The sequence below is a fragment of the Onychostruthus taczanowskii genome, unplaced genomic scaffold, assembly GCF_017590055.1.
Source record: "Onychostruthus taczanowskii isolate IOZ18803 unplaced genomic scaffold, ASM1759005v1 scaffold4, whole genome shotgun sequence".
NCBI lineage: Eukaryota > Metazoa > Chordata > Aves > Passeriformes > Passeridae > Onychostruthus > Onychostruthus taczanowskii.
Genome location: NW_024501459.1, coordinates 19,326,525 through 19,352,077, shown reverse-complemented (window position 1 = coordinate 19,352,077; position 25,553 = coordinate 19,326,525). Strand labels below are relative to the sequence as shown.

Below are 25,553 nucleotides of genomic sequence, written 5' to 3'. Positions count from 1 at the left end.
GGAAAGACAAGAAAAGCAATCTCAGACAAGGACATATGACTTGGCAGACAAGTGAAAAAGAGATATCAGCCTAATATTCCAAGAAAAAACTTAGCTACTGCCAGCAAGCTGACAGCTACAGTTCATGTGCATCTGCTGTTTCCCTGGAACTGCATTTTGCAGAAGTGTGAAGTCAGACACTTCGCAATTCTAGCAAGTTAAGACATTAAAGAAAAAAACTCAGCACTCTGAATCCATATTAAAATAACCAAACAAACTTTAATACGTTTTTTTCCAAGATCTAATATACAAATACAATGGTAATAATGTACTCTTCTTTTGTAAGCTTGGATGGAATATATTGAAGTCCACTTTCCGCATGTTATATAAATAATCATCTAAAGCAACCTAGAAAAGAAAAAAAATTAATACACATGATGCACACAAGTAATTAGGCATTAAGTTTAAAAAGCAATACAAGAAACCAAATGAGAAACTGCAAAAAAGGCTTGATTGTGCTATTAAATGGTAGTGAAATCATCACATTCCAAGCATATAAAAAAGTCAAGTTTTGTCAAGAGAAGCGTTATCTTTTAGTAGACCAAACACCAAATTATGAAAATAGACAGGATTTGGGGCTCTTGCATTAGAACAGCAGTCTATGAATAAAGACATCTTGGGTGGAATGATGTAGTTAAAAGAGAAGGATTAGAAGTTGATCAAAATTGTAAGGTTCTACAGTCAGGCATTATGATTTCTATGAGTTTTAGGTATTACATCCTCCCAAAATAAGACACATGAAGTGGTAGTTCACCATGCTTAATCTGAATACTTTTCACAAATGCATCAGCACAGTAATAAGTCCATCACTTAAAGACTGAGATCACACCCACCGTACAGAAAAAAGCAGGATACGCCTTCACAGGAACTTTCTTACTGAAAGATCTAGCCTAAAAGTAAATGGGGTAAGGTGGGAGGGGAAAACAAAACACAAAAAAAAGTACTTATCAGAAGAATTTAACATTCCTGATTAAACATCAAGTACTATATATAATGTTTAGAGGCAGCACACTGTATTACCAGGGTTATCCCTTTTTGACATCCTAGAACTGTAACATTTCATTCCATGAAAGCTGTGTACAAAAGTAGTTACACAAAAGTACGTAATACTGGCAGAGGCTTGCAAAAATACTTACATGATTTGACAGACCTCAAGACTACATACTATAAACCAAGGTAAATTAGCATGTCTTGTTCCAACAAACTCCCAAATTGCATCTGGTTTAGTAAATGCAGTTTAACTTCTTCTTTTTCTTTTTTTTTTCTTTTTTTACTTTTTTTTGTTTCCCCCAATAGACAGAAATGATGGAAGACCAGAAATGCATTTTTCTGAGTGCATCTTTTTGGTTCAATGTTGCCATCAGTCCCAGGAATCCAATTGTAAATGCTCTGGTTATTTATCTGAGATATCAAAATGATCTCATTTCCTCAGTATCTACATATAAAAATCTAAAGCATGGCTGTATCAAATCAACAGTTTAAACTCATATTCAAGTCAGTACATCTAACAGAGCTTAGAACAAGTCTTCCTGTAATGCCTGTCTATGAAAACAAAATCCCTTCTTGTTTTGCCTTTTCTTACAGGCTAAAACAAACTAACTGTCTGTAAATACTGATAAGAATATGTGAGTTTGTGAAGTTTTGTTTTTCACTGACCTTTCAGACAACTGAGAAAATGAGCCTGAAACTTTAGGAGGAAAAAATTATCAATCTTTTCAGAAGACAAATAATTTTAAAATTTTGATATATAATAACACCTGTGCATATCCATTTCTAAAATAGAAAAATGTTCTGCCCTGATCCAATGCTCTGCCCTTCTATTATTAACTGCAAGATGAAAAAATAAAGTAGTCTTGTTTGACCTTCTCAACCCAGAATGGGTCACATGTCATCCAGAAAGCATTTTATCTCCCTTGATAAACTGAGTCCCATAATGATGTAGGACAACAAAAACAGATGCAAAAAGCAGAAAGGGAGACCCTTTTTCACCAAAGGAATCGGGGAAGGGGTGCTGAAGAGAAAGAGGGAGAATTTATAAATGTATTTGTAGGCTTTCAAAGGGAACACTTTGGGGGACTGAGAGAGCATTTTGTTATACGCTTTTAAGCTGATAAAACACGCAATTCCTAAGGAAAACTGCAACCTTCATTATCATATTTTGCCACCTGCTGGTCAGCAGTTGCAGTGTCAGGAAGACCTGACCATACTCCAGAATTTTTTTCTCAAGATTAAGGGCCACACTACTACAATATGCTTCATGTAACATGGCTGAGACTCCATTCAGCATTTCAGATTTAGGTGTCTTCTGGCTGTGAAATGGGGGTGGTAATTGCTACCCTCATCCTCTAAAATACATGGTTTGTGTAACAAATGCTGAGATAGCTGAAACCTCTCTGCAGGTTTGAACTTTACCCTGCCCTGTAATCCCAACTAAAACAAAGGATAAGCGGCTGTGAAGACCCTCAGGCAAAACGAAATGGTGATTTTATACTGCAGAACAGATGCATGTAAAGGCACCAGCCCATCAGATTCACCTAAGGTCCTGAAACACCCAGCAAATGCTGCCAGCAAAAGCCCATTTCATCCATTAGGCAGAAAGTATCCTTGTCCTTGCATTAACAGAGACCATCTGATTATGAAGGAGGCCAGTACTCTGTTACTGCTGCCAGCTATGGCCAGTCCAAGTGGTTTGAACACTCTACAGTTCCTGCACTGTTAACAATTCACTGATGATGGGAGACTAGAAGCAAGTATTCAGAGAGGAATTTTTTAAAAATTTTAATTAAGGTGATACAAGCCACCCTTTAAAAAACATACAAAGGGGGAAGAAAATGGGAGGAATGCCAGGATCAACACTCAGTTGAATAAAATGCTAATGCTGCCCTAATCTGGTTTCCTTGTATTTATACTTTTCTCTTTAGTCTCCAATTACATGATCACACTGCATACTTTCCACAGGGCCCTCCCAGTGCATAACATGGGCAGGGCTCTAGGAATGAAGTGGGAAGAAAGGAGAGCTGTTCTCTTCAGAAGTTGGTAGGCTCATGTTGGGAACAAGGGGACCAATGCACTATGAATTATCAAATTACCTGAAAGGTTCTGAAGAACTAAATTCTCTTCCTGCTTCTATCCCAAGTTTTCATACAATACCAGCAACCAAATTTAAATATGTGGACCATAAATACACATTACTCATTTTCCATGCCTCCTACCCCTGATATGAGGCATTCTGGGCCATGCACTTGGCATTTTTCTTAGCCAAAAGGCAATGGGTTTTATATACTGTACATTATGGGTTGAAGGGTGCACAATAAAAAAAAAGAAAATCAAAACATTTCAGCTTGAACAAAGATAATTGACAGTTTTGATGTTGTACTTTTCCCTGCTTCTCAATGGAGTAAACAGTTTTCTTGGGCGCGTGACCACAAAAACCGAGACATCAGGTTAAACAACATGAACAGGAATACCTTAAATATGAATTATAATTAGTGTATGGAAAATAAAGCCAAAGGGTACAAAGAATCAGTTTGGGCTGGAAGGGATCACCTGGTTCCAACCCTCCTGCTATGGGCAGGGACACTTCCCACTAGACCAGGCTGCTCAAATCCCCATGCAACCTGCCCTTGGACACTACCAGGGATAGGGCATCTACAGCTTCTCTGGGCAATCTGTGCCAGTGTCTCACCACCCTCACAATGAAGAATTTCTTCCTAACATCTAATCTAAACCTGCTGTCATTCAGTTTAAAGCCATCTCCCCTTGTCCTTAATGCCCTTGTAAAAAGTCCCTCTCTGGCTTTCTTGTAGGCACCCTTTAGGTACTGGAGGGCTGTTATAACATATTCACATTATTAACATAAAACAAAAACATTAATCAGCTCAGTAGGCACTGACTGAACAAACCAGGGATGCCACATTTGACTTTCAGAAAAAAGATGAAGGGCTCTCCTATTTCAATTGCATAAGACACTGTGATCACAGGCAAAACTGTAATTGAGGATTATATTAATGTTGCAAATGCAGAGATAAATCTGGCATTTCTTTACTCTGAAGTGGTATCTTTCCAGACTACCTTGACTGGAACCACTGGGGGCAATATTCTTGTAGACCTAAGAAACTCTTTGTAGCTCTTTGTTTTCCAGCCAGAGGAAGACAAAGCATTGCCAATAAAACATTCTTCTGCTTTTGTACTGTGCACTAGGCAAGCATCTCATAATGCAGCTAGAATAAAAGCATGAAAGAAAAAACAGAGTAGGACTCTGCAGTTCTTCAGGGCCCATCATCCACTGTTCCAACCAAACAGCCTTTCCTAATTGACTTGGCTGCATGCCAGAAGAGAAATAAGCAGAAAGCACCTTTCTCAACATAGCTTTGGGCATGGCTGGTCATGTCAGGGAATGAATCCCCCCTCCCACACACACTAACCAGCAGTTAAAGGCAACATGCTCTGTTTTCCTGGCAGCCATTCCACTGTGAAATACCATATGCAGATGCTCTTATTATGGTGCTCATCCCATGCTGGCACATTTATAACTCTACTTAAAGTTTCTCTTCCAGTACTAATTCTTTTAGGCAGCATTTATATATATGAAATTGGACTTGGCTGTGAGTAAACTGTCTCCTGTACATAAAGATAATATTCATACAGAAGTTGTTATAATATATTTGAATCTTTAATGTGGTGGGATTTTTTTTAATGTAATCTCTCAAAATAAAAAACGGCAAAATATTTGAAATTAAGTATGCAGCTTTAAGTCTCCTAACAACAAATGCTTTGTGAAGACTAGCATCAGTTATGTTTATTTAAATAAATAAAAGGAAAGGAATCTCACATGTTCTAGATGAATATGGGCCTGGCTGGCGATGTCATAAATTACATCTCTCACATTTTTCTCTTGCTTGCCTCTTATGAAATCCTCTTGTGAAACTCCATGCTAGACATAGGAAGGAAAACCAAAATCAAAAAAGAGAAAAAAACCCTCTAAAAATATCAAGTTTCCATTTTTGCTTTTCAAAAACCTGTCCCAGCAATGAAGCTAAGGACTAAAGATTAAAACAGCCTAAGTGTTCTACCACTGCTCTCTCATTTTTTAATTCCCTTTCTTTTGGTCAGTCACTTGGAAAAAAATCAAGACAACAAAGAGAACAATTAGTACAGACTCTCTGCACAAGTTTGTTTCCTAAAATTTTCGAGTAAGATACAGTCAGATTTCAAAGTTTGGGGGACTTAGATAGTTTAGGTAGACAATTTTTAAAACCATAATCCAAGAATCAATATTAAGCAAAAGAAAGCCAGTAACATCTACGACAGAAGACATGCTGGCTTTTGAATCTTGGGATTGGTGTGCACATCCCAGGCTCACAAAAAACCAATAACCAACAAAACATCAAACCATCTCCAAAAACCAACCAACCAAGCCCAGAAGCACCAGAAAAGAGCCCTTCCAAACCCCAAAAAGCCAACTCCAAACTTATTCTTTGACTACAGTGACCAATGTTAAGAGAGAATATGGCATATTCAGAATTGCACCAGTTGCCCACTCCTCTCAACCACACTGAGGCATGTGAGAGCTGTATGAAGGTGGGCAGAAAGGCGTCACAGGAGGTACAGACTCAGGAGAACTCCACAGGTCTTGCCAGCAGCTGAAATGCTTACAAGATTGTCTGCACAGAAGGGATACAAGCTGTTTTTACACCTTCCATAGCAAGGAATGACTGAATTTTCAGGCTATCTTTGAAAAGCTGAACACTTGGAAGGCCTCCCATAACACACAGTCCCAAAAGAGCTGAAAGGAGAGTGCAACTCCTTTCTGCAGTCTTAGAACCCTGACCTATATTAGTATTTTTAGTATCCGACCTATATTAGTATCTTAGTATAATTTTTTGCAGCTACCTACATTACTAAACTTCCAATCAAAATTTTTAACTGTATTAAAATTATATTCAGAAAATACTAACACAACCACCTTAGGCATCACCATAATTGCATATATTTTGGTTAAGTTGAAAAAGAACAGCATTAACATTTAAAAATAAAGACTGGAAATGAAGGACTAACAGCAGAGATGCCTACAGATTAACCCATGGTACATTAATGAAAAAATCCAAGCTTTAATCCCGTTTTACCTAAACTGAAAGATCTGCTAAATTCCAGAGCAAATGTGATGTACAGTTTAAATTGGAGGGCTATACCACCTCCTACAGAAATGTATGGAATATAGGCCTGTAACTGTAAAATATGGAAAAGAAAAAAATCCACAAACCACCAGCACATTATGAAAAGATAATAAAGAGAAGCACAAGAAGATTGTTCAAAGTAAAATTTCTCACAGTGCTTCCTTTATGGTGACAGAAAAGGAAAAAAAAAAAAAAAGGAAAAAAACCCCACACAAAACCCCAAAACACAAACCCCCAGAACCCATTCCATACGTGTAATTTTTATACATTATTGGAAAAATTCCTGAAACCTAAAATATTAATACACTTAATAATAACAAACAAACCCCTAAGAGAAATTTAGAGTTTCTTGAAGTTCACTCCTCTCACTTCCCAAAAGACATAAAACTGTGACAATTACCAGGCCACAGCAGAACGAGTAAAAATAAAGAAAAAACATACCATTTCTTTCTGGCATAATAAATTAGGATCTCATAACTAACCTTGAGAAACAGAGTTAGAAAAACCACACTGTTCAATTCCAAACTATTTGCTTCTCTTACCAACATACAAATATCCATGGGAAGAAAGACCTTTTGTCTTGTACAGTGATATGGAGTTGCTCTTAGACAGGTAACTATGCCTTGTGCTTTCCCAATGTGGCTGGCTGCATGGTCAGCATGGATGTCCCTCACACCTAGAATTGCATAAACAGTATGTTTAGAAACATGCAATCAGGCCTTTTGAGGGGTATGGCCTTCTCTGATGTGCATCACAGTCATGCTTTATGAAAGCCATGTGCATTGGTCCCTGACAGAACTGTCCATGTGCAGAAACTGCAGTGAGATCTCATGTCAGAGGTGCAAAACAGCAGGAAAATTCATTCATTTCCATGATCAAGAGCAAGATGTCTCTTGTTACAGTATAGGGTATACTTAGCAGAGCAGCACCCATTCAGATATAACACACTGGTACACAAAGTCACTTTCACTGGCATATCCTCTCCCAGGATAACAGTATTCCAGGAACTGCTTTTCCTGCCAGAAAAAGTCATTCAAGTGTGAGATTCCTGACAAGAATTAATGCTTACAATGTGGTTTCATGATTAGCTGCAGCTGATTCATCAGTGTAGTGAAGTCAAAGAGAATGATCCTATGCTTCACCCCCCAAACCCATATTTCTGGCCCCTCCTTTGTGCTGTCAGCAGCAATGAGGCAAACTGAATCAGATCACCAAAACAACAGAAAACTAATGTTAGTTACTGCACAGTCACATAACTGAGAACTGAGAGAGGGAGATGAGTGGGGCAGAGCAGCACCATTGCTCTTCATGACAAGACCATACAAGCTTGGCTTAGACTGATTATAAATCTGAGCCGGGATAAAATTAAAATTTAAATCAAAATTTATAAAAATTCTTAATAGAAGCAGCATTCTACAGAGAAAGAAACAAGGATACAGCAATTACAGACCAATGAACCTAACTGACATCTGGAAATAACCCAGATCCACTGCAGAAGCCTGTCTGGGTTTCAGTGGGTCTCAGAATTCTCTGTGAAAGAGTGACTATACACACACTACAGGGACTGATTTTGGCAATGGCAGCAGAAAGCAAAGTGTGGCTTGGAGGAATCAATGGATATTATTTACTAACTACTTAGGGAATTAGTTAGCACAAATACTAATATTTTTAAATGACAGGAGTTGAGAGAAAGTACCAGGACTTCAGATGAGAGGATTACCAGTCAAAATGAGCTTGACAAAAGGAGTAACCTGAAATCAGCAAGAATACAACAGTACTAGTACTGGGAGAGCACACACTGGGAGAGATTCAACAGGACACTGGTCAGGAATAAGGAGTCTAAATAGCACAAGAAATGACCTAAATGAAACCAGGTCCACCCAGTCTAGAAACCACTGCTGATGGGCAACACCCAGAAAGGGGCTGTATTTGATGAGTTTCTCAATTTGTGGGGGAAAATAAATAACAAAAGTTAACTGTTTAATATGCAGTGAAGGAGACTTTTGCTTAGATATTTTGTTATATTTGTATATTTAAGAGAAGTATGACAAAAGAACAATTAGAATATCCAGAATCTCCACACAGATTTTCAGAAAAAGTTTTATCTGATTTGTACAATGAGTGAGTGATCCAAGCATGACTGAACTTATTCAGGATTTCTCAGAATGGAACACACTGGCATTTCCCATGGTACTACATTTCTTCAATAAGAGGTTCACAAAGACATTTGCAACATTTCACTAATTTCCTACTCAGGAAGCAAACATCAGATGTTAAGACATAAATTCCTCAATTCTTCCAAAGAAGAATGTACTCACCATCTCTCTCTTTTTTATATGTTTTTTAACTTCTAACATCAGTATTTGCCTTTCATCAGATTAGTCTGACAAGCAAGGGGAAATTTTGCTACTACAATACTAAACACTAAATAATCATAATAATAATAATCATCATCATCATCATAATTTTAACCTTTTTTTTTACATCTGAGCTCATACTGGAAATACTTCCATAATGTAACAGATACCTAAATGAAAATTACCCTTTTCTTCACGACAAATGAACAGTTCGTTCCCAATCTGTCGTTCTTACATTAGACATGACACAGAGAGTAGCTCTTGATCACAGGGATCATCTTTGTTGCATTTTTTTCTAGCTCTTCAGTTACTGATAGTAAACCTACTTGTAGGAAGAGGAGAGGATTCAGACCCAAATTTACATCACCAAAAGAAGTTTATAGGTTGGGAAGTTGGCTGTTTCAAGATAATGAGTGTCCATCACTGCAATATGGAACAACAGCTGCAGGATACCTACAGCACTTTGTATTCTGACAAGTAGGATAACTGAAACACAGTGAAGAGCTGAATTTTCTGCATTCTGTAAGAGGAGCGAGAACAGAGAAAATAAAGCAACAAAGAAGAGTAGGAAACTGCACTTCAATGAGCTCTGCACTGAGCAGCTTCCAAGGAAAGCATAGGGTTCTAGGACAGCTGCAGTACAATTCCACATTTATGGTTCAGCATCCAAAAGATATCTGAAGTTCTATCTAGGACAACTTTTACTGAAATTAAACTCCAGTCGAAAAAGAAAGGGCTTTTTGAAATATCAGTAAATATTGTAGTTGCACTAATGAGTCATCAGCAAAACCCAGAAAGGGGAAAACACTTACCAAGTGTTTCCAAGGTGAGGTACAAGAGAGCACTCTGAGTGTTCTCAGCGTATGTTTCCAGCTCCTGGATGTTACGGTACGGCCTATCATCCAAATTCTTCTCCTGGAATATAAACACGGAGCTTCAGGAGAATGCAAATGTAACTGCTGTTCATACAGGCTATTACTACAGTCATGTCAATCCAATGCATCACCAAACACAAAAAAGAACAAAATTGAGAGACAGAGAGAGAGTATAAACTCAGATAGAAGCAGTCATTAAAGCTTATAGCAAGCCTAAAAAATAACTATGCTCAACTGCAGCCAAGGAGCAATTACAACTTTCAGCAATAATATGAAATCAGAATTCTCCATAAAAAAGGAACAGCAAAAACCAAAACATCATATGGCATTCTTACATTATAGACTTGTCAATATTTAATTTGCATCTGGAGCAGAGAGAAATTTAGATAAACAGGAATGTATTTTTTTTAAATATAAACCTATGAAATGCAGAGAAGTGTTAAAGTCATGTAAAAAACTGTAGATTCACAGAATTATAGAGTGGTTTGGGTTGAGAGGGACTTTAAATATCATCTAGCTCCAAGTTCTCTGCCATGAGCATGGAAACCTTCTACCAGACCAGGTTGCTCAGAGGTCTACCCAACCTCTGAACACCTCATAAAGAGCCAACCTCCTCTTTGGGCAACCTCTTTCAGTGTCTCACCATCCCCACAGTAAACTATTTCTTTCTCAGATCTAATCTAAACCTACCCTTCTTCATCTCAAGGCCATTCTCCCTTGTCCTATCACTACATGCCCTCATCACAAGTCCCTCTCCAGCACCTGCAAGGCCCTTCTAGGTACTGGAAGGTGCTCTAAGGTCTCCCCAGAGCCCTCTCTTCCCCAGAATCAACAGCCCCAAATCTCTCAGCCTATCTTCACAGGAGAGGTGTTCCAGCCCTCTGAACACCTTAGTGGCACTAACAAATAATACACCCAAAATAATAAAATACACCCAAAACTATAACATCCTCCAGCATTCCTCTTGTCCTAGCAGTTTTAAAGACTAAAAAAGTCTTAACATTAAGAAAATCTCAAGTCTTTCATAGCAATGACCATCTGCAAGTAACTGACCATCAATTTGCTCAATTTATAGCTTCATGAGACACTTATTTTAGCAGCAAAATTAGCTTAGGAGATTCCTGCACTCTGCTTTTCATTCTTGTCCTTGTGTCAGAGTTTGTAGCAACATTACTGTACCAGTGATGTTCTTAACCTTTTCTTTTCCCAGGAAAAAAGGTGGCTATTTTAAACCTAATGTGATTTGAATGCTCCAGTTTACACCACTGCTGAGAAAAAAACTCCACAGCCATGATAAGGAGTAGCATGAAAGTGTGGCAGAAGGGTTCAGATAGGTCATTTAATGTTTGAGATTTTTATATCCACATGAACTCACAAACTACATCAATTTAAGACAAAAATAAACAAAGGATTCTATTAGCCATTTTGGCAGAAAGAAGAGAAACTACGACAAGTAGCATGAAGGAAGAATCTTTAAAAATGTAGCAGTATCATTTTTAAAGAGAAATACTACTGTCTGGAAAATTACATAAACTTTTGTTTTACACACAAACCTATAAAAATAAGGAAAAGAAAACCCAAATATTACTAAAGCCAGAATCAGACTCTGAAGGGTAAATACTTACTCTTTCATCTATGATCTTCATGAACCACATTTTAGTCAAGTTATGCCTCTTGACAGCCTGAAAATAATTAAATAAAACCTCCTTGTTAATGTACACAAAGTGATGGTAGTACTGATTCTGAAGGCTGAAATACATTTTAAGTATTTAATACAAGAATTGTATTCACTGGGTTAAATCAAAGTAGCAAGTCAGTGGAAAATGAGAATCTTCTTCAAATACAAAAATTTTCAACTGGCATTTACAGCAAGTTGCTGCAAACAGAAAATTAAATACCAGACATCACGCCAGCAAACTAAAAGCATTTCTTTAAAGACGTTTATGAAATTAATTTATTCTTGGAGTCATATGTTCCCACAAAATATTTGCAGATTACTATGTTCACTTTCCAAAAAGAACAGAGTTTCCTCCAGAGTCCAACAATAAAGATATTTCCCCTGTAAATTCTCAAGAAAATATCAGCACAACATACCAATGTGCACTGCAAAGACAGAATGGTAACAAAGCAATACAATTAATATTATGGATTTGTTTAAAAAATACTGCACAGCATCTCATATTCACACATTCTTCTTTTGGTTTTTGTCTTATATTTGACACTCTTCCTGTGCCACTTCATTCTATCAACTTACCTTCAATCCTCTTAATTCCACACTTTGAAATTTTCAGAACACATTTTCAGAAAGGCTACAATCACATGTAAAAACATCTATAAATAAAATTTACAGAGCAGATTTCTCACGGTTTAGTCCTCATTGCTCACTTTCAACTTCTCCTTTACATCCATCACATTAGTAAATATTTTTCCAAGGTTTGACAAGACCAGATCTTGTTGATTCTATAAATTCTGCTTGAGACAGTACTTGGTATATGAAAAGGCACTTTTAAATTATAATTACTGATGTTGGGTTTTCATCTCACTTTTTCACCTCATGTAACATTTTGTAAATAAAATCCTTGGAATACTAACAGGTCAAGACTTAAAGGACCAAACTCAACTACGCTAAATTACCCAGTTTGTACATTACAACCATTACTTCATTCAAACACATGGGTCCTCATTTCTTTGAAGTTTGAAAAATTGGCTTCTTCCACAGAAATGAACAGAGAATCAGGTCTCACTTTTCATATGTTTAAAATAGACAGAAAAGATCACACATCATACAGTTGCTGTCTAAGTTTATATTAAAGCCACCAAAAGCTGAGCTATTAATAATTCTAGAAATATGATTAAAGGCTATTTATCTACTTTACTAGTGCATAAAAATTTGGAACTCTGGGATATACAAAACTTCAGGAACACCTTTAAATATTATAACTTAAATTTATTCTGGAAAATCACACTGTCCTCATATAAACTCAACAGCAAGAAAGGAATATACATAGAATATGCTGTGCAAAGACACGTTAATTCTATTAACAGCTCAGCAATACTTGTGAGTTCAGGTGTCTTTCCAAGTCCTTTTTTCTAAGAATTGCAATGACATTCTTAGACATTTGTAACGTCATGGGCTTCAAACAGGTCACTCTTGGGGTATTTGCTGAAATATGGAAATAAAATCCCATCTCGAATGCAGAAGTCACCAAGTCGCATTGAATTGTTAGTTCACTACAGTGCTCTGCAGTGCTTAGAGCTATCAAAGCTCCTAACTTTCTGAATTATTTTTCATCATCTTATTTTGCAAGCAGTTTTGTTTGGATTGTATTATATTGGCCTTCCTTTATAGGAATCATACCTGAGGTGAAATCTCACCAAAGACCATTCTTCTTCCACTTCAAAACCAATTTTCTGTTTTGTGAGAAGGGAGTATATCTGGCAGTCTTAGCTACTGGAGAGGGCTGCAAGGTATCCCAGAATCAGAATGACTTCTGTCTGAATACTGTACTGGTTTGGGCTGGGATAGAGTTAATTTTCTTCACAGCACTTTCATGGCGCTGTGCTCTGGATTTGTGCTGGAAACAGTGTTGTCAGTTAGAACAGATGCAGCACAGCACACACAAACCACAGACATTACTTCCCACAGTAATATTAAAGCCAATTTTAGGACAAGAAAGGTGTATTTTACCCTCCACAGTTCTGCAGCAACGGGCTGATGTGGTGGGTTATCGCCATATATGTCCTCCACAGCATCCCTCCAGAACTGCATCCGCATCAAACCTGTCGTCTTCTGAGTTATGGAGTCTTTAATCTGGAAAGGATACATCTGGAGTGAAATTCAGCGTCTTTTAAAACACTTGGTCTATCTATGCTGAAAAGACAGACACAGGACATAGTCAAACACAGCAGAAAAAGAGCTCAGTTCTGAATTGACATTTATTCCTCATAAAGCTTAGGAACTGCACAGAGTAAATGTGAAATCTTCACCACAACCTCATTTTAAAACCCACAGAGATTAAGTGCTGGGCAACCCTGACTTTAGTTTTCTTCCCTGAAGGAATAAAAGCAGTGGTGACAGCAGTGAGGGAGGGCACACCACGGGTTGCCAGAAGCACAGCCTACAGAAGCTGGTCAGGGGTTTTGCCTGGTCAGCTCATTTCCTAATCACTCCTTTCTGGCAAGCACTGCCAACTCTCCTGGTTGCACTGGCAGCTTCTGGGCACCTTGCAAATTGGAGAGACTGCAGCCACTCCTCTCCCACAACTCTCTAACAACAAACTTCCCTCCTGCAGCCTTTTCATCACCTCACTTCTGCCAACAAAGACTTGATTCTGATTATTAGTGTCCCATTTTTTTACCAACCTTTTACAGTTAGGATTTAGCTGCACTTTACCCATTAACTGCACGTGAAGCCAGGATTCAGATGCAATCACATAACAGTATCACGAACCACTGCCTCTTTGCTATAACTCAATTTTAAAATGCATAAAGAAAAAGTCATAAAAATTATACACATAAACAAAATAATAGGGCAGGCTGGGTAATTTCCATGGGCCATTCAAAACTGGAGGTTTGTACTGCACTATTTATTCATGGCCCTTGAGTGCATAAAAGTTAACCTTGACAAAACACCACCTCCTACAGAAAGAATACTTACAAGTGTAACTGAGAATATCAAAATTGTTATTTTAAATTTCCAGAGTTCACAAATGTATTTTAATACCTGCCTGAGCCAGTTCCACATTGAAGGCTCTCAAGGCAAAAGCAGAGGTTCGAGATTCCACAGGCAGCAGCAGAGAACACAGAAACCCTTCATAGTCACGCTTCCTATAAAAGAATCAAAACGCACATTTGTTATTTATAGCTCTAAGTCAGTTTGCTGTGCTACTCCTTAGCACTGAACTCCTGAAAGAGTCACAGTAAGTTATAGCTCAAAACTCTGACTTTGCAAAAGTAGCAGCTTTTAGGCTTGTTTTAAAGTAAGACCAACTGCAAGAGAGATTGCAGGCTGCTTGGACTCTCAGTGCACCTCTGAAATCCACATCTCAAGATATCTGGCTAAAGGCATGGAGCAAGAACTGCAAATAGAATCCAGATTGTCCGACTTGCAGATTTCTGCTCCAAACACGAAACCACATTTCTTTAAAAGACTGTGCTTTGGAGCTTGGCAGAAGAGTGCTTGCTTAACCATGAAGTTTTTGTTTACTGGCAATTATATTCAAAGCACAAAACCTCCGGGAGCTGGCAGTTTTGCTGCAGGTAACTCCTTGCCAACCCAGAGTGATGTGCTTTCGTTTGGCCACGTGGGTGTGCCACAAAATTAAAAACACAGTGCTCAGAATCATGAAATACAAAATCACTCCAGCTGACAAAAACACCTGACCACCTCTGAAAAGCTAAACTGCTTGTTTTGAACAACATTTGTGTGTACTTTCTGATAAGCCTGAAACCTGATTCTTCCTTAGAACAGGACGAACTCCCAAGTTTGGCCTGGAGAGTGGAGAAGCAGGTTGTCAAGGAAAACACATGCACTCATTTTCATTAAGTTTGCTGTTCTTGCATGTACTCAGATTTCTTTTGAATATGATCTTAAAATAGAAAGCCAAACTAAACCCAAGGGTTATTAGGGTTGCTACTTTTAGCATCAAACAAAAAAGAAGTGAAGTTTAACAGAGATGCTTAACCCTACAGTACACAGCAGCTGAAAACTAACCAATGCTTCATTTCCACAACTGTTGTCAGACTCTTTTAGACCTTGATACAAATACAGAAATATCAACCAAAAAAATTTACATTTTTGAGCTATAGTAGGCTTCAAAGGGCACCTTCATATTACAGAACAGATACATTAAACCTTCCTCAGTTAAGACACTTTTTGGAAAGTATTATCAGCTCAAAACCCAATACTTTTTTCAAGACTAATTATAGAAATACCCAGTGCTGTCCACCCTAGACAGAGCTGCATAATTAACAGCCACATTTTCCCAGTTCCAGTCTGTCTGTGTTGTTCACACAACACAGAACCACCTCTACTTTCAGAAAGGAAACAAAGAAATATGTTGCACACAAAGTACACAGCAACACAACAAAGAAAATTGTCTTCCCTCTGGTAATGCTGTTGACATGGTGGGGTTTTGGTTGGTTTTTTTTTCAATTATTTCAAGCCTAAAAATTTAGTGCAGCAAATCCATTAAGCCTCAGTAAAATAAAATTGATATTGCTGTAGATCACATTCCACCCCAACCTTCTTCATGTATGAGTGTAAGGGATGTAGAAAAGGAGGGAATGACCTTAAGTCAGGTATTGAGTTTTTTGATACATAAGCTGAGGTTTTTCAAATAAGTATAAGCTTATACATGAACCCACAGACAGAAGAAAAATTAGTAATGGTCATAACTGGACTTTCCATATAATGAATTTACAATAAAGCTATCAATCCACAAGCTTGTCTTTGAGACCAGGCATCCTTGACAGCAAAAGACATAAAACATAGCTATAAGGAAAACATTTTTTTAGTCAAATAACTTGAAGTGAATTTAGTTGTTTAATAGAAAAAGGAAGACCAAAGAGAAACGGCATCTTCCATATCGTAAAAACAAATATGCATTATTAAAGCAAAACTCAGTTGTATTTCCTAATGTGTTGGAGACTCAAATTCAGAACTAGGGAGTTGCTGACACTTGCATAGCCCCAAGTGTTTTATTTCTGTTTGAATAATAATTCCTTCCACTTATTTTTTATAGTTATTATTTCCATGCAATAATTTAACTACTGGGAACAGCAGCTTCAATTAAATAATGCCAAAAACATAACCACTTTTCATTTTACTATTTTGAATGCTTGTATGTTTTTCTAATTAGTCCTTTTATCATTTAACAAAAATACATATAAAAAAAAAGTTTTAATTCAACCATCTCATTGGAACCTAACTATTCTGTTCACAGTTGCTTGTTACTGGAAACACTTCACCTGCAGATGTTAACTTTACCTGTATATTGGCTGTACACACAGCCTCTGGTCTCCTGAGTATCAGGGAGATGAATCCTGTGTAGAATAACTAGGAAAAGAAAGCTGCATTCTGAAAATAATGAAAAATGCAATGTGGCTGTGCATTCTGGTGCATCTGTACAGGTCAGCTTCTTGGTGCTGCACTGAACATTTGAGACTGTCCCATTTCTTTCCCTTAGTTCTCCTACCTCAGACATTACTGCAGACCACACACACCTTTCTGTCTTTTTACAAGCACCAGTTTGGAGAAGATAATCCTGTTCCACTCTTTCTATGCACATATGGAAACCTTCTGCCAGCTTTTGTCAATCATCTGGAAAAACAGTATCCAAAGAGAAGTTACCAAGGTCTTTACTACGAGACTTGTTTAATATCTTACTTTACAAAGAACTGAATTCCTGGGAACTCCAAAGCAGCCAAGGGGCCCTACACATTGTTTATGGCCCAGAATCCAAGAAGGAAAAGTGACCTGACCTAGAAGTGTCTGACTGCATTCTGCTCCTCTTGGAGCATTTTGGGTTTGACAAAAAAAAAGGATGTTTTGGAAACACAGCCTTCCTCTTGCGTTCAGGACAGAGAAGGTACTGAGCTGCTCCAGCTGTCAGATGCCCTCTGCTTTATCCCGTTTTTCCAAGGAGCGCTCAGGAAGCATGGCTAGTTGTCAGTAGCCAAGATCTGAAAACACCCGATGTTTTTAAACATCCGCTTCGGTGATTTCGCTCTCCAAAACACCGATACAAGCGAACAAGAACGTTCCGTACTCGTGAAGCATGAAGGGGCGGAGGGGAGGGAGGCACTGCCGCGGGAGGCTGCCCGGGAAGGCGGCGGAGCTTCCCGCTGGACACATTCTACACCCACCGGGACACCTTCCTGTGTAACCTGCTCTAGTGACCCTGCCTGGGCGGGGGGCTGGACTGGGTATCTCCAAAGGTCCCTTCCAACACGGACTAATCAGGGATTCTGTGTGCAGGCCGAATCATCCATGCAGCCTGAACATGCGCCTGCTTTCCATGCTCCCGACCCGGCGTGGTCCCGCCGGCCCACCGCCGCCGGCCACTCGGGCTATTTTCGGGGCCGGGAGAGCCCGAGTGCGGCCTGGGCAATCCCAGTCATCCTTTCCGGGAGCTCGTCAGCGTTCCCGTCGCGTGGGAAGCGCTGCCGAGTTTTCCCAGGCCGGACTCGCCGCCCCGCTCTGCGGAGCGCGCACCCCCGCGCCTGCAGCCCCCCGCGGCGGGCACTCACCGCACCAGCTCGGCGCAGTACTGCACCGCTCCTCCGGCCGCCGGGCCGCTCCAGCCCGCCGCCGCCGCCCTCCCGCCGAGCGCCGGCGGCCGCGCCAGGCGCTGTCCGATCCCGGCGCGCCGCAGCGCTGCCCGCGCCATGCCGCCCGCCATGCCGCCCGCCATGGCCCCGCGCCGCGCACGGCCCGCCGGCAGGGGACGCCCACAGCTGTGCGGGCGCGCGGCCTTTGTGCGCTGCCCATGGCGCCCGGCACTCCAGCGCCTCCCCCTCAGGGTGAATCCCTCCGCTCCTCCGGCACAGTGACTGGAAAAGGCCCAGCAGAAAAGGACCTCGGGGTGTTGGTCGGCAGCTGGCTGAACATGAGCCAGCGTGTGTCCGGGTGGCTAGGAAGGCCAATGGCATCCTGGTATCCATCAGCAATGTGTGGCCAGCAGGGCCAGGGCAGTGAGATTATTCGGCACTGGCGAGGCCGCACCTCAAGTGCTGTGTCCAGTTCTGGGCCCTCAGTACAAGAAGGACATTGAGGGGCTGGAGCATGTCCAGAGAAGGGCAACAGAGCTGGGGAAGGGTCTGGAGCACAAGTCTGATGAGGAGAAGCTGAGGGAACTGAAGGCATTTTCCTGGAGAAAAAGGAAGCTCAGAGGGGACCTTAATGCTCTATGCAAGTGCCTGAGAGGAGGTTGTAGCCAGGTGGGGTTGGCCTCCCAGGTAACAAGTGACACAACAAGAGGAAATTGGCATAAGCTGTGAGAGAGGAGGTTTAGCTTGCACACTAGGAAGAATTTCTTCACAGAATGATTAGACACTGGAATGGGATGCCTAGAGAAGTGGTGGAGTCACTGTCCATGGAGATATTTAAGGAAAGACTGGACATGGCACTTAGTGCCTTGATCTAGTTGACGTGGTTTTTGGTCAGATTGGGCTTGATGATCTCAGAGGTCTTTTCCAACCTAATTTGTTCTGTGATTAAATTTTTAAACCTGGTGCCCAAAAAAGTCAGGAAGCTGAATTGTAAAAGCCTCCCTCAGTGTGGCTTAGGAGTGGCTGTGGGACTGGGAAAAGCCTCAGGCAGGTATGCTGTGTGAGGCAGAAAGGCAGAGCAGTTCTGCCCAGGCAACAAAACTAGCCCCAGGGCTCCATCCTTGGTAAAATGTGTTTCAGCTTTGCAGCAGAAGGCCTATTTCCTCCTCTTAGCTGGCAGAGGGGTTCCTCACCTTACAGGCTGGCTGGGTTTTAACTAGAGACAGAATGGCTCTGTTAGCTATGCAGTCATGGACAGAACAGCTTCCTCAAAGTTTGGCCTATATGAGGATAAGACAGCAGATTCATACAAAAATGGCACTATGCTTAAAAGCAGTTTCATGTTAAAACTTCACCAAAATTTCACTATTAATAACTATTAGTAACTCAATCTAGCTCTTGCCAGAAGAGGCACAACGGCAGTCTGGCTCTTCTTTCTATCCCAGCCATGCCATCCTCTTCCTTGGTGCCAACTTTGATCTTCATTTTACAGTACAGGGAGATAAACCAGCAGAGACACATCCACTGCTCACTTTTGTTTTTCATGAGTTCTTTTCTGCCAGTTTGGTGCCTTCAGTTAGTTCACTGTGTGGTCAGCTGAGCACGGGGCTCTGGGCTGGGGAGAGGGTGGGCTCTCCTGGGCTGTGGGCAGTAATACATGTGTGCATTAGCTCAGCTGCAAAGTGAAGCCATGCAGCAAATACGGGGAGAGTTTTGAGTGGGCAGTGATGTTCAAGGGACAAGGCATCTATTTGGAAATCAGAGCAAGCCTTTATTCCGTGTCACAGAGATGAGGAAGAGAAGGAGGTTAGGGGATCACATTTTAACATTATTTATTTTTTTGATTAATGGCCCTTGTGGGCTTACTCTGAGCCTTTCTTCTTCCCTTTTTCTCATGTCTAAAGTTCTCTCTGTCTTGAAACTCTGAACCTTGTTTTAAACCCTTGCTATGCCTTGAGCAGGATTTATTGTTTGTCAGGGCACCCAAAGAAGGTCATTTAGCTTTGGGTGGAGGCTGAAACTGCTGTTGTTTAAGTTTTCAGGGAGAACCCCTAGATAAACGAATCCAGCTCTTTCAGCTGCTGCCAATTCCTGGCAGAAGGGTTACATAAACATGCTCTAAACCTCAAGGGTATTATAAATAAATCTTACAAAATATTAACTTTTTTTTTTAGTCTCTGAACAAAAAGGGTGCTAAACTGATTTAAGCTCATAGTAAGAAAGGAACAAACCAGTTGTTTATATAAAATATTAATCCTGACCTTGTTCTCAGTCATTTGTTTCTTATTGTTCTGTACCTTTACTGTTCTTATTAAAGTACTTTTTTCTTTAAACAAATATTTTAAGTGTCATATGTAACTATTGAAAATCTTCCTCAAGACTGTATAGATTCTAGTAAGTTAGCTTTTTGTGCCACCAGCTCAGTGGAAGTAACAATTTGGCTTAATGTTTTTGCAAATTTTTAACACTGTAGATGAACATTGAAGCTTTGTAAGAGTCATCTCCAGACTTATTTTTCATTATCTAACTGTGTTAAAAAGCACTTTCCACCACCTTTTTCAATATTCCTCAGAAGCTGAAAGGTGACCACCTCGCTGATGTGTATTTCTTACTGAATATTTTGTCCCACTGACTCCTCAGACAAGACTCTGAAATCCTTGGGCAGCAGTGCTAGTGAGGGCAATGGCTGGTTTAGGCAGAGATAGTTCAGTTATTACTCTAACCTGGCATTTATGGGAAAAAACCCCTCAAGTTCTGTGTCAAGGAAATAATGATCAGTTACAGCCCACTCCTGTTACAAGAACATCCAGATTCAATTTGTCAACAGAGAAATGAGAAGAGCCCCTCAGCTGTCCCATTGCCCAAACAGAGGCTGCAGTTCAGGAAGTCTGCATATACTGATGGAGACAGTAGAAAGTCTTCATTCAGAGGAACACAGAGCAGGGAGGAGAGAGACCTCCCCCAGAATATCCAGTGACTGGAGGTTAGGGTGTTAACTGGGATATGGGGGACAGTCACTGGGATCCCTCATCTCTAGAGATGAGAGCAGGTGGTGATCTGACAGTTCTCTACACTCACATGGCCAAGGATATATTCTCCCTCTCTCTCATTTTCCTTTTCTGAATGATCCTGGATTAATTCCAATATCAGAGTTAAGGAAAAATCCATGTGAACTAACGATAGTGTTTCCTGTCGAATTCCTTGCCACAGTGAACAGGCATATGCAGTTATTTTTACCTGAACTACTAAAAGTATTCAACCAAAAATCTTTGTTTAAGGAGAACACTAAGAAAATTAGTTTAATGACAGTCATTTAAGTTCTGGCCAATGTATAATACATTCATGTTTGTGCTAATAAATACTGGGCCACTTTAAAACACATTTTCCCCATTTTTCATGCTTTAAACATCTCAGTCTTTAATTATGAAGTAGATGAAAAGCTGTCCCAAAGGACATTGCAGTGAAAGGGTTTCATCTTTGTTTGCTGCTGCATTTTTAATTTTTGGTATGTTTCTCTGTAGATGAATTGCTGGTAAACCTTTGTTTATTTCTTGTTATTATTGTGCTCTTTGACTTCCCAGTTTCAAGCACAAATGAGGTTGTACAAGGTGGTATGCTGAAAGCAATGAGAGACAAAGGTCTCAGTGATTTACAGAGAGTGAGAACCACGGCAAGCTTCCTTGGCTTTGTGCTGCAGGACTGGGCTGGAGCGACTGTCCTGCAGAAGGGAAGGAAACAGCAAATTTTCCTTATCCACTGGCACCATTGCCAGCTGTGGGCATATGCCACTGCACTCAATAGGAATGGCTGCTCATCTGATATTCCCAAGCCTGCTGGGTGTTTACCTGGGATTCAGGTATACTCCCATGAAACAGATGGATCTATAAACACTACTTTTTGTCCACTATCAAGTAAAAGCCAGATATTACTGACTTCCAATTACTTCTGATTTGGACTGCATGCAGCTTATCCAACTTTTTGATACCTATATTTTGTTAGGTTAGTCTCATCTCTTTTCAGACAGCAGATTAAAATAGGACTTCTACAGAGAGTAGTTCAGAATAAGGAATAGCTTCAACTAATCAACTGCATCCCTCTCCTTGCTGTAGGCTACTGACTGTTTCTGATCAGGAACCTCTCCATAGCTGTGCCACATTCTTTGAACACACAAACACACGGATGCAGAACTTGAGGCCAAGTTTTCAAGTGTTTAGTGCATCATAACTGTCCAACATCAACTTTGGGATCAAAATAAGATCATCAGACCTTAAGAATCCTTTGCTATTAATCTAACAATTTCCTTCAAAAATCCTGCTTTCTGGGGGACAATGTAATCTCCTCAAAATTTTGTCTCTACTTTTTCAGCACCCATTGTAAAACTTCCATATTGCCATGAGAATAGATTAGTTACTTGGCCACCCTTGCACAGGAGTGTAAGCCCACACAAACACAGTTCAGTTCCATGTTGTTGTCTGCTGTGACACACGGTATCAAATGCAAATACAGTGAATATTTGAATGGAATTCACAAAGTGTGTGCTTTTAAGATAAATGAAAGCCGAGTCCTTCTACTGCTGCTTTGGATGCAAATGGATTTGTAATGAACTCCTGGTTTTGTCTGTATCCCTTATCTTGCACCTGTTATCATTCTTCTTGTAAAAAGCTTAGGGGTAAGCTTGCCAAATGATATGCCCCATCTGTGCTACCTGGATAAACAGTGTTAGCAAGAAATATGCAAACTGAAAAGCCACAAGTTCTTGACAGACAGGTACCAGCACTTTCTATCTGGCTAGCAAGGACAGGGTCTTTGTGTTCTTTCAACAAGTTGCCAGCCTTTTCTTTGAAATTCTTGTGAAGTTGTTGGGAGGGAGATGAGAGAAAGAAAGAAAGAGAGGAAGCTGAGGGTGTGCAAACTTGTTTGGGGCATGCAGATGAAGTCAACTGCAAATATAACAATGATTTCACCAAGTCAATGTTTCTTCACCAGAAGCTAAATTAACCTAAATGCTGTGTCTGCTGTGTTGAAGGCAGGTCTGTTTGTTGTGTACACTGCTTTTGTTTATATCTCTTTGCTTGGACCCCTGTAAACCAGACTAGCACTCAGAAGGAGGGAAGGTGATTAATGGGAAACTGCATCACTAGGAGTTATCCCTGACAAGCCTGGAAAGAAGTGACAGCAGATGCAGGATGGTGAGAGAGGCCTCAGGCATTTGGGCAAGGCAACAACAGTAGAAAGAACAACTTGTTCCAGAACCTTATCATGTTCTACTGAGGTCTCCATACTTGCCTATGTTTTCTTTTTTAGGAACATACAGGAGGGACCTTTATTGAGTAATTAAAGCACAAAGTTGGCAGCTGGGCCTCTGAAGTCCTGTCATTGAGTTCCTGTGGCTACACATGTACTGTCTGCAGTGGTCACCTCTGAGAGAGATGACCATTCATGATCCTAGGCCAGGTCATTTTAACTGACTTGCATCTTTAGTGTTCCCATCTAAGGGCCTTTTCGGTGCACGGGGCACATCATTACTGCATATTAATGGGGATACAGGGTGGTATGAGAGCTGTCCCATTTGGGAAAGATCCCCAGGCCTGTGTCCAGCTTTGTTAACTGAGGCAGAAGAGATGAGACCAGCAGCACTTGCTGTGGCTGGATACAGACAGCTCCCTCTTCTACTGTTCTTCTTCTGCCTTGTGCTCCCTGTGCAGGCATGCTGGGGCTTGTTACTTTTGTGTGTTAGAATGAGGTAAAGGGTAGAACTTGGCATCAGGAGTGACCTGCAAGGGAATTTACCTAATGCCATTTCACCAAAAGAGGAGACAGCATTAGAATCCACATTCCTTTGGCTGCTTGTCATGTGGGGTCTGTGTCTGCAAGAGCTGGGAAGGATCCCTCACCTGATCTGCACGAGCCTTGTCAGTCAGCAAGGACAATTCATAAACTGGTTACCCTGGCAGAGTCCAAGATGACAGCATGTTTTGGCATTTGGATACATTCCACCAGACACAAGCCAGGAACTTCTGATGTCTTCTGCTGTTTAAAAAACTGGTGGCCTGAGGGGATCCCTTTTTATTATGGTCAGTTCAGCCTAACCCCTGAACTGTCCAAGAACTTTAACCAGGCTCCAAACTCTTTCAGGGTTGGGTGTGTTGCCAGGCAGCTGGGCAAAACATTACAGGTTTGCTGGCAGTGCTACAGCAACCAATGCACCCTTTCTGCCTCCAAGGCCCTTGTAACAGCTTGTAAAAGGGCTCAGAGAAAACTTTCTGTGGAGAACAGACACTCCTAGGATGTTGCAGACCAGGCAGTGTGCCAGTTTCCAGGGATAAGACAATGCTTTGAGAAGCTCACCTGTAACCAATGACTGGCAGCAACATGTTCAAATCTTGTAGAGCTACAAGGACACAGATTCATTGCATCTTGACTTTTGCTCTCTTTCCCAGTGGCAGTCTCCTTCCCCGCTCCTGATATGAAACTAAGCTCTCCTCCTCTCTCCTGTCTACATCCCAGACCCTCATGGCAGGTGTTGGCAGTCCCAGTGAGAACAGGCTATAGAGTCAGCTGCTTAGTAGGAGACTGCCCCAAATCCTGCAAGCTTCTTTTTGAAAAGTTTCTTTTCAAAACCATTGTGCAAGGGTGCAGGGTTGCTAACCCAACTAAAATAACCTTAAATGATCTGACAATTTTATACCGTTTGGACCATAAGGAACAATTGTAGGGACAGTACTGCAGAATACAATGTAAAGACACATGCCTAGGCTCCTGAGACTGTACAGCATTTATTCATTTTAAAATGGTTGCTGAGGGACTATGAGGTTTCCTGGGACTGGTTCCTGGAGGGAGTAAGGGATGCTGATGTGCCAGAGGTCCTGTGGCAGCCAGCTGTACCGAGATAATGCCACATGCAGAACCAGGATCTTGGGTGTCTTAAGTATTTTTTTCTGACAAAAACTTGGGCACTTCCAGTTCCTCAGATCAACAACCTGGGCCTGACTGTCCAGTCAAACTGCTTTCTACCTAGTCTTTATCTCAGGTGTAAATTCTGAAACATCCCCTTCTGAAACTCAGCCTGGTTCCTCAGAGGTCACACAGAGTGCTTCCACCCTGTCATATTGTTCTTCTCCATCTCACAGTGGGATCCTACTCTTTCAACCATCCACATGAGCATTCTTACAGATGGTGTTCTTACTCCTCAAAGAGAATCCCTCCCAGCTCTGCCTGGACAAAGTAATTTGTCAGATCCAGGGGGCCTAGGAGAGGGGACACGCTTGGGCAGCAGCCAGGAGGATCTTCTGTAGAGGGCTTCAGGGCACAAGTATACATAGGAATTTTGATATTGAGATTTGCAGTGGTAAGTAGAAACAATCACCCTCAAAAGCATTTGCTGGAAAGAATGAGGTGCCTAGCTACTGCCCTGCTTTTCACTTCCCCACATTTTTCTGGTGATGTGGAATCTCAAAGCATTTCTAAAACACCTTTTAGAAATCAACTCTTTTCAAATCCACAAACACTCCAGTTCTGAGCATTATAAATGGTCATGCTAATTAAATGCAGCTAAAATAGTGAAAAGAGTTGCAGGGCAGACAAGATCAATGACAAAACACCCTGAGAGAGCACAGAAGGGGAAAAAGTACTGTAGAAAGGTGATTTATGGTGATTCTCTGGTTGCTGAAGCAGAACAATTATTGAGAATCTTAAGGAGAAAAGAGCTTTAGGTTGGAAGATTGACGACTGAAAACCATGGGGAAGTAATCCTTTCAGCAGCAGCATGGCAAAGCTTCAGTTCTGGGAGGCAGGTCAATGTAGGTCAGCGCTGGCTCTGGAAATGCTAAGCTGGG

At 40.7% G+C, this 25,553-nt stretch overlaps 1 protein-coding gene across 4 annotated transcripts; it reads right to left on the bottom strand.

Moving 5' to 3' along the window:
- Window positions 1–238: 238 nt before the first annotated feature.
- On the bottom strand, window positions 239–17,877 carry NDUFAF6 (NADH:ubiquinone oxidoreductase complex assembly factor 6). Of its 4 annotated transcripts, none has more exons than XM_041412976.1 (9): window positions 17,698–17,876; window positions 14,175–14,274; window positions 13,136–13,258; window positions 11,073–11,129; window positions 9,385–9,487; window positions 6,758–6,891; window positions 4,871–4,972; window positions 873–929; window positions 239–387 (listed from the first exon to the last, which is right to left on the bottom strand). In XM_041412976.1, the coding sequence occupies exons 1-9, from the start codon at window positions 17,859–17,861 to the stop codon at window positions 259–261; spliced, it is 969 nt and encodes a 322-aa protein (XP_041268910.1). In that variant the 5' UTR covers window positions 17,862–17,876; the 3' UTR covers window positions 239–258. The 4 variants fall into 4 exon arrangements, with proteins under 4 accessions (XP_041268910.1, XP_041268912.1, XP_041268911.1 ...); XM_041412978.1 differs by having other exon boundaries at window positions 14,171–14,274; window positions 17,698–17,835; XM_041412977.1 differs by lacking the exon at window positions 4,871–4,972 and having other exon boundaries at window positions 17,698–17,877.
- Between the last annotated feature and the right edge of the window lie 7,676 nt (window positions 17,878–25,553).